Here is an 8,915-nt window from a genome sequence, read left to right as displayed (position 1 = left end):
GTTGTTAAAAAGATACTTAGTCCCTTTTGTAACGAGTGACTGCAAACAAAAACCCCAGGCAGCTTAAGCACAAACTCTTGCATGAGGGCACGTTGTTGCCCGTTTTCTTTCCATATCTTTGGGGAACTGATTTTCACACAATCATGGAAAGTTTCCTTATTTATTGGACATCTTTGTGCAAACAGAATTACTCAGCTAGCCTTCACACACAAAAAGATAAAAGGAAAAACTGTATTTCCTTGCAAATATGTTGCCCTTGAAGTACAGTATCCATAGATTTTATGCATCAGTCAGAATTTCTCTCTCTTCCTTCCAGCTATGGCTCGCAAGGACCCCCAACCAGCTGCTTTTCTGCACTGTGCCTTCTGTTCTCCATCAGGGTTATTCTGCCAATGGATTCAGTTTTAAGGAAATGTCCTTGTGAGCAGATAAATGCTCGATGTATGAGCAGGGTAGGGGAAGCTGTGGAGGGCACAGACTCCTCCAGGCCCTGCCTGGGAATCTTTCTGTACTGTGTGCTCTTCCCCCTTGTTCAGAGCATGTTAGAAAGCTGATGCTGGCAATACATGATGGGGGGGGTGTGGGTGTGTGTGCAGTCTGCCTTATGCCTACATGCAGACCTAGCATGAGGCTTTGCCCTGAAATGAAACCACAGAACCAACTAGTTTGGAAAAGACCTTTAAGATCATCAAGTCCAACTGTTCCCCCAGGAGTATGTTCAAAGAATCAAAACTGCCCCGTACATGTGACTTACCGGTGGATACGCTGGCAGCCCTCGGGCACCGGAGCAGATTGAGCATTTCCACCTGCAGATGCACCTTGTTAGGATCTAGTTTCCTCCACAGCTGCCCTTTGATCTCCTGGGCTTCATGTGTCTCTCCAGAGGAAGGATGAAGCAACAGTGCCTGTGAGTGGGCAGAGTAACAGATTGGTAAATCCGATGCCCTGTTACATAGCTGATTGTCTTCTTCTGTCTGGAACTTCACCCTGGTCTGCCGTCTCAAGCGAACAGAGGACAAGCAGCTAAAAGGCTTTGTCGAAGTGGCCAGGCATGCACCATCCTAGAACTCTTACCCTTTGCAATTTCAAACCCATAGGAAAAAAAAATCTGCAAATCCCTTTCCTACATGGGAGAGTCTAAATCCTGCCTCAGCTGTATGAAAGGTTGGTTTCATTGTGCCCTGAGTACGATACTGTAATAACACCTTACTTTGAGGCAATAAATTCATTTCTGCACTTTTACATTTTCCACATTTCTGTTACACTGCTCTCAAGGTCACGCAGTTTCTCTGGTGTGCCACTCCATACCAATGAGGACCCTCATTTCTGCACGATTAGCATATTTCCATTTTTGTGCCAAAGATAGTAATGAAAAATATTAAATATGGCCTTTCTCAGAACATATATCATCCTGTGAAGATCTAGTCTAAAATTACTTTGTTTTCTAGTGACTATATTATTAGCCGAAAACACCTTTCGTTTTTAAACACAAGGGTTTCTTTCAGGTACACTGTGAAGCAGCAGCAGCATCCATAATGTCAGCAACACAGGTAGACAGCATGTTTACGGGGCCTCAATGTGGATTTTCCTCTTCCCTTGCCACTAACTCCATGCAACAACACTTTCCCCAGCTTCATCCTACCTCCACCAGCAGCGGAACAATTCAGGAGAGGACGCACTTTGGAGTAATGGGCAACACAGCAGTGGATTCGCCCATGTGCCACGCATCTGCCTGCTCTTCTGTCCATAAAAGTGAGACGGAAAGGGGACGCGTTACAGCCTATAACTGTGAAACACGGACTAGCCTTATTCCTAGCTCGTTTTCTCTCAGCACGAAGCCTCTCAGACGCTTTCAGCTGCACAAAAGCTACAAGAAACGGTACTTTGCTTGTCTGCATGACAAAAGGGAGAACCGGAAGGTCAAACGGAACTTGTCCGAAGTTATTTGTCCTGTTGTATTTAATACTGGACAATGTACTGTAAGACTCCGGGTGTGCCATAGTGCATTAAGTCTCAGACGAGTTCCATGTTACTGATCTCAGCTTTGCCTCCGTGCTCTTCGTAAGAAACTTTACCCATGTCAGGGACAAACCAAAACGCTCTTCAATTCTAAGCGGTGTAAACGGATCCTCTGCCCAGGCTGGAACTGCACCAAAAAGCGTTCGTGAACCTTTGCTATCAACCCCAGCCCTATGAACTCCTGCCTGGGCGCACAGCCGGAGGGCCCGGTGCCCCCCTCCCGCAGGGACAGCCGCGGGTGCACACGCTGTGCTGCCCGGGCAGCGCCCCCGTCCAAGTCCCTTCGCCCGGGGGCCCGGGCCCCCCTCACTGCCAGGCCCTCACCTCCCGCCGGGCAACGGAGACAGGGCCGGGAGAGGCGGAGCGACCACAACCTCGTGGCGGAGCAGAGAGGAGGGAGCGGGGCAGCGCCGGGGTGCGTGCAGACGGGGCCGCCAGGGGGCGCCAGCGGCCCACGGCAGGAGGCGGCAGGGCCCGGGGAGCGGCGTGGGGCAAGGCTGGTCCCGCAGGACGGACACCCCCCCCCCGCTCTGTGCACCCCGCTGCCGGCGGGGAACGGGCCCCGGGAGCAGCCCGTCATCGGCAGAGGGGCCCGGCGCTGCCGCCGCCCTGTGCCCGTTCTGCTCCGCCGAAATTAACCTCGAAGAAACGGCATTTTGTACAGCGAACGTGGCGTGCCCGCGTCCGAGCGGGTTAGAGCTCCCAGAGCCGCCTGCCATCAGCGCAGTGCACCTGTCATCAGAAACGGCTCCGGGCCGTGTATTGCTCACGTCAGTAAGTCCTCTGCCAAAACGGTGTCGGCAGCAGGCAGCGGGCTCGGCGGGGAGGGATGCCCACTAGCACCGGCGGCACTGAGCTCCGGCGCCGCTCCGGGCAGTGTGCTCCCCCGGACGGCCCCCCAGCCCTCGGGCGGCGGAACCCCTGGTTGTTTTACCGAGGTCACCCGGGGCGAGAGGAGCGGCTGTCGGGTGCGGGGGACGGACACCAGCCGGCTGAGACAGGAGCCGATGAAGCGCCCTGGCCTTGGAGCAGCCTGGTAGCAGCCACGGGAGGGTGCAGCCCGGCAGAGAGGAAGGGGCCTAGCGGGGGGGAGGGACACGCAGCACCCGACCAGGGGGAGCCCAGAGCCGGGGCCGGACGGGCGATGCCGGTCCGGGGTTCCCGCGGAGGGCGGCGGGGTGGGGAGTCCTTCGTCGGTGCCCCCCTTCATCGGAAGGCCTGCAGAAAAGACAAAAAATCGTTTTCATCGTTCGTGGGGTCTGCAGAACTAAACCTGCATGTTTCCACCTGGAAAAACACGAAGTGATTAGATTGCAGGAAAGTCAATGAGCAGGACGAACGTATCGCTAATGTGCTACGAGCGTCGTTGATGACAGATACGGATTATCGGCCGGCCCCAGAGCACTGATTTAGCTTTCACCCGAAGATGAGAGCGGGAGGCATCGGCTCTGCCCCTCAGGACTCCCATGGCCGGGCTGGCCGGGGCTCGGGGCTGCAGTCCCCGGGAGCCACGAAACGGCCGCGGGTGCCTGAGGCACCCGGGAAACGCGCATCGGGAAGAGGGAGCGAAACGGACACGGTCACAGTCACCGGGGAAACGAGGAATTCCCCGGCTCACCCGTCCTGCAGCCCGTAGGGGCAGCTGTGCAATGGTGCCAAGCCATGCCCCACCAGCGCCGAGAGGCAGAGACGCGCGCTTACCCTGTTCCGTCGGTCCCGTGCAAGGCAGAAGATTACCGGCGGGGCCGGATCCTCGGGAACGGTTGCCTGTGCATGGTGAATGGGTCAGCGCCCGGTCTCCCTCTCAATGGCGGAGCCGAAACGGCCGCTGCTTCGGAGGCGGAATCCCTCTGGCCAGGAGAAGGACGTGCTCCGTCGCCCCGGGCACCTCCACCGCGAGTGGGAAAGCGGCGGAATGCGGGAGGACCAAGGACCTCTGCGCCGGCATCCCGACAGTGTGCGGTCGGGGGAGGCACCGGCACAGGGAGACAGCCCCCGGCGGGGCGGTGCGATGGCTCCTGCCCCCCCGAGACGGGCCAACCCCGCGCCCCGGGAGAGCCGGGGGGGATCCGCGACTTTCGGGGGACGGTCGCGCCCGGCCGCCGGGCTGCCGTCAGCACCGACCCGTCGGCAGAGCCGGGGCAAAAGGCCAGCAGAAACAGACAAGGGGACAAGGGGCTTCGTGAGGAGCGTGATAAACCCTTTACTACGCCTTGTTGCTGCTGTTTGCAACAGGGAGAGGAAAAAGCAATTAAGTCGTTTACTTAGGGCAGCGTCATTTTTAATCTCACTTTTCCACGTTAAGCAGTTTACGAGGATGCACATAACAAGACACACACGGTGTTACAGCATATCCAACTTCAGCGACCGAAAATATAGACCATTGATCGAGCCCGAGTAAACACTTCCCAAACTTACACCGACATTAGGAGCTACTGGTTCAAGCTAAACGAAACCCATTTACCTGCAAACGGTTCTGATGACAGACATCTCAACAAACAAGGGACATCGCGTTTTAGTAAGTGCTCTGATGTGGCAAAGCCGGTACATGTTCACTCCGAACACTTGGAAAAGTTTTAGCTCCCCACTTGTCTTTTCTTTGGGTAACTGTGCATCAGGAAGGCAGGAGCTAGCGGCTGTGAGACGACAAGGAATGCACTGCAAACCCCGTTCCTGGGATTATTTTCTATTGAGACCTCACCCCCGAATTGTTTTTCTCTTGGAAAGTGAGCACACGGTCGGTTAAGAAGAATACCTACGGTAGTTTTATTTATGCGAAAGAGCTTCTTTCGGCGATGAGGTGTCGGCCTCTCCCCCTCCGCTTCCCGAGGGCTGTACGTCCCCGCCAGGCCTCCCCGGTGCTGGTGGGGTTGGGCAAAGCCCACTGAGTGCAGCAGCTGGTCCCAGCACGCAGCACCACTTTCAGCGCCCCGCTACAGACATCCCACTCTAACGCAAGAGGACGGCTGCCGCGCCTGGGAACCGATGACCGACACCTAGGCGAGCGGGTCGGGAAGCAAGGCTCTGTCCCTGCGCTCGGAGGGAGACCTGCCTGGCGCGGCAGAGCCTCCGTCCGTCCGTCCGTCCGTCCGTCCCACGCCCTGAGCGGCGCTCGACGGACGCCTCCTCTGCCTCCCCGTCCCGCCGCAGCCCGTAGGTCTCCCAGCCTCAGCGGCAGGTCCCGCCCCCCAGAGATGTCCCCGCCCCACGGGAAGCGGCGGCCGCGGCCGGACGGGATCGGGGCGGACCCGGGGCCGTGCTGCAGGTCCCGGTGCCTGCGGCTTGGCCACGTGCGGCCCCGCGCGCTCCCACGGCGCCAGGGGTCCGCCCGGCCCGGCGGTGACGTGTCGGGGTGGGGGCGCTCGGCGCCCGCCGATTGGGCCGCGGCGGCGGCGCGGGGAGGTGGCCGCCCAATGGGCGCGGAGCTCGCCGGTGCCCGCGCGGTTATCTGCGCCCCGGGGCGCGGCGCGCAGGGTCCCCGCCGCCGGGACACGCGGCCGAGGCGAGGCGCGGAACGCAGCGGCACCGGTCCCGTCCCTCCCGTTCTACCCCTCGATCCCGGGCCCAGGGCAGCAGCCGCCGCCCGCAGGGACGCTCCTTTCCCCCGGACTCCGATCTCTGCCTGGGCGCTGCGCTGCCCCCACTTGACTTTCTGCACTCTCCAGCCTGGACGCTCGTGGTGCGCGTCGCCGAGCGGCGGGGGCGGGTGGAGCTGCGCCCTGTTCACCTGCTGCCGGCAAACTTTGGTACTTGCTGCTGCTTTGATACTGCCAGCAGAAGAGGGACTGTCCCGCCAGCGCGGGGCCTCGGGGCTGCAGCTGCCGGCGCGATTGGAGACGGGCCAGCGCTCTCTGATGACCACCAATGTTAGCGGTGGGGCAGATGGATGCTAATCGCCAGAGCGCGTTCGTTCTCAGCAGTACGCCGCTGGCCGCGCTGCACAACATGGCCGAGATGAAAACCTCTCTCTTCCCCTACGCCCTGCAGAACCCCTCTGGCTTCAAGGCGCCGGCCCTGGGCGGGCTCAACACGCAGCTCCCCTTGGGGACACCGCACGGAATAAGCGACATCCTGGGGCGGCCCGTGGGCTCCGCCAGCAACCTGCTGGGCGGGCTGCCCCGCATCAACGGGCTGGCGGCCTCGGCGGGGATGTACTTCAACCCCGCCGCCGTCTCCCGCTATCCGAAGCCGCTAGCGGAGCTGCCGGGGCGGCCACCCATCTTCTGGCCGGGAGTAGTGCAGGGCTCTCCCTGGAGAGACCCCCGGCTCGCCTGTCCCGGTAAGTGAGCCCGGTTCCAGCGGGGAGCGCGGCCCGGGGCGGGCGGGTGCGGTAGACGGGGCGGCCGCCGCGATCCGGGACTTCACTGCACCGAATCCTGCTCGGAGCCAGCTGAGTCCGAGGCAGCCTCGCCGCAGACCGGGCCCCGGGGCTGGGACCGGTGCAGACCCGGGCTCTGACGGAGCCGTTTCTCCTCCGCTTTCAGCTCAGGCGGGGATGGTTTTGGACAAGGACGGCAAGAAGAAACACTCGCGCCCGACTTTCTCCGGGCAGCAGATTTTTGCTTTGGAGAAAACCTTCGAACAGACAAAGTACTTGGCCGGACCGGAGCGGGCCCGACTCGCCTATTCCCTAGGGATGACCGAGAGCCAGGTGAAGGTAGGTCCCACGGGCGCGCCGGGCCGGGCCCGGGATCCCTCTGCAGACGCCGGGGCAGCGCGGCAGCTCCTGGCTTCGGTAGCGGTTGTCACCGACCAGGAGAACCGCAGCCGCACGGCTCGTTTGTTTTAAAGTCAACTGTAATTTAAATTACGTTTGGATATCGGATAAGGATTTTAGCCCAAGTTCTACATAACCTATTTGGTCCTTAGAATGCTTTGTGTTGCAAGAGATCTAGGAAATATTTATATAGATCAGAAAGCCCCAAACAAACCAACAAAAATAAAAACCAGAGCAAAAAAAAACCCACCAAAACCCAACAAACCCAAACACACAGAAAAAATAAAATCCAGCCCACAAACATAAAAAACAACAAAACGAACAAACGAAAAGAAAAAAAAATCCCCAAATAAACCCTAAATAGATAACCCTCCCAAAACCTCCAAAATAACCCAAACCCCTCCCCAAAAAGCCGGGCAGGTAACTGCTTCCCACGGGTCAGTTTTCAGGGCAGATGCTATCCAGCAGTTGGCACGGCTTCCCCTTGCATAACCACACTATTATTTGGCAACGACTGGAGGAGCCCTGACCCGTTGGGATGCGGTGGGAACCCAAAAAGCTTATTTTTCTGGTCACCGTATCTCGTTTTCCACTGAATCCGCCGCATTTACCATTGCACGGCCCCGGCCGGGGACGTCCGCGGGGTGGTAACCGGGGTAGGGGTGTTGGTGTCCCCCGCGCGTCACCTTCCGGTGTTGCCGCCGTGGCGGGACGGGGCAGCCCGGCCCGGAGGAGGGTGTCGGGTCCCGGGGCGGCGGAACTGAGCCGTGCCCGGGGCCGGTGCCCAGGTCTGGTTCCAGAACAGACGGACCAAGTGGCGGAAGCGGCACGCGGCAGAAATGGCCTCGGCGAAGAAGAAGCACGACTCGGAGACGGAGAAGCTGAAGGAGAGCTCGGACAATGAGGACGATGAGGAGTACAACAAACCCCTGGACCCCAACTCCGACGACGAAAAAATCACGCGGCTACTGAAGAAGCACAAACCCACGGCCCTGTCCCTGGTGAGCCCCTGCAGCACCAGCTCGGATACCTTGTGAGGGCGGGATGGCAGAGCAGGGTGTTGTACAGCCCCAGATGTATGTGAGATGTATATATTTTTTACAGAATAAGTTATGAAATTATTTTCTCTCTCATCGGTGTAAATTTCAAAGGATTTTTTCCAGCGTTTTTGGGTTTTGTTTCGCGTCCTGTTGAGGTTTGCTCTTCTTTCTTTTCACCTTCTTGCAGATTTCCTTCTTCTAACAATCAGACTTTGTTACATTTTCTATGGGTCGCCAAATCCAAGCTCAGCCACTTTGTATATAGTAAATTTCAGATTTTGTGCTGTATATTTCTAGTGTAAAAAATGGTTGTTTTCTTTCAGTCCCTCTACTATGTGTTTTGGCGGTTTGGTTTCTCCTGCCTCCGGATTTTATGCTTAATAATATCAAAAGAGAGAAAACAACCCAAAAAAGCACTAGAGAAAAATGAACACTTGATTTTACATTGGGATCAAATGTCTCCACGCGGGTTGGAAAGACTTTGTATAAATCAATAAATTATTTAACAAGCTTCTCCCTTAGCGTGTTTCTTCCCGCATTACCTCGGTTCGGTTGTGGGGCCGAGCGGCGGAGGCTCCGGGACCGAGGGGCCGCGCGGCTTCTGGCCTTCGCTCCCTCGCCGGAGGGCTCTGACCTGCACGGCTGCCCTCGCCCGGCGTTCCCCTGCTCTTCCGCCGTGCTGGGGCCGTGGTCGGGAGCTCCCGCACCCGGCCGGTCCTTCACATCGCTACACCCCCCCCGCGCCGCAGCTGAGGATGCGCTGGGGTCGGTGGGCTGAGCCGGGCACTGCCTCACGGGAACGCGGACCTGGGCCCCCCCGAACACCCCCGGAAAGAAGATACACGGGACTGAACGTGCAGCTCCGAACCTGCCGTGTGCAGGAGCCGTGGCAGCGCCGGTTCCCAGCACCGAAACCGTTTCGGTGGCCGCTGGCAGGCGATGCGCTGTGCTCCGTGGAGGGGACGCGTCCCACAGCTCTGTCCGGATAGCGGCCGCAGCAAAGAGCCGGGAGGTGAAGCCTCGGACCTGGCGGCGGGGTCCGTAAACAGCGACCTCTCGCCTCGCATCCCCCAGAGGTCCCGGTCCGCACCCGGCACTGCCGGCCCTGCACCTACCGGCGGGGTCACGACCTGCCCATA

At 58.8% G+C, this 8,915-nt stretch overlaps 1 protein-coding gene across 1 annotated transcript; it reads left to right on the top strand.

Annotated features, from left to right (window-relative positions):
- The first annotated feature begins 5,883 nt into the window (after positions 1–5,883).
- On the top strand, positions 5,884–8,291 carry NKX6-2 (NK6 homeobox 2). The gene is made up of 3 exons (XM_005144152.2): positions 5,884–6,298; positions 6,504–6,676; positions 7,525–8,291. Exons 1-3 carry the CDS (start codon positions 5,884–5,886, stop codon positions 7,771–7,773), a joined length of 837 nt encoding a protein of 278 aa, XP_005144209.1. The 3' UTR covers positions 7,774–8,291.
- The last annotated feature ends 624 nt before the right edge of the window (positions 8,292–8,915 follow it).

This window comes from Melopsittacus undulatus, chromosome 4 (genome assembly GCF_012275295.1).
Source record: "Melopsittacus undulatus isolate bMelUnd1 chromosome 4, bMelUnd1.mat.Z, whole genome shotgun sequence".
Lineage (NCBI taxonomy): Eukaryota > Metazoa > Chordata > Aves > Psittaciformes > Psittaculidae > Melopsittacus > Melopsittacus undulatus.
The sequence above is the reverse complement of the archived record's forward strand: the minus strand, read 5'-3'. Positions and strand labels throughout refer to the sequence as shown.

What these genes read in the sequence shown, in the direction of transcription:
- NKX6-2 (XM_005144152.2), top strand. Translation starts at nt 5,884, where the DNA reads ATGTTAGCGGTGGGGCAGATGGATGCTAATCGCCAGAGCGCGTTCGTT. An exon ending in CCCCCGGCTCGCCTGTCCCG is followed by an intron (nt 6,299 to 6,503) that starts GTAAGTGAGCCC and finishes CTCCGCTTTCAG; the next exon opens with CTCAGGCGGGGATGGTTTTG. An exon ending in TGACCGAGAGCCAGGTGAAG is followed by an intron (nt 6,677 to 7,524) that starts GTAGGTCCCACG and finishes GCCGGTGCCCAG; the next exon opens with GTCTGGTTCCAGAACAGACG.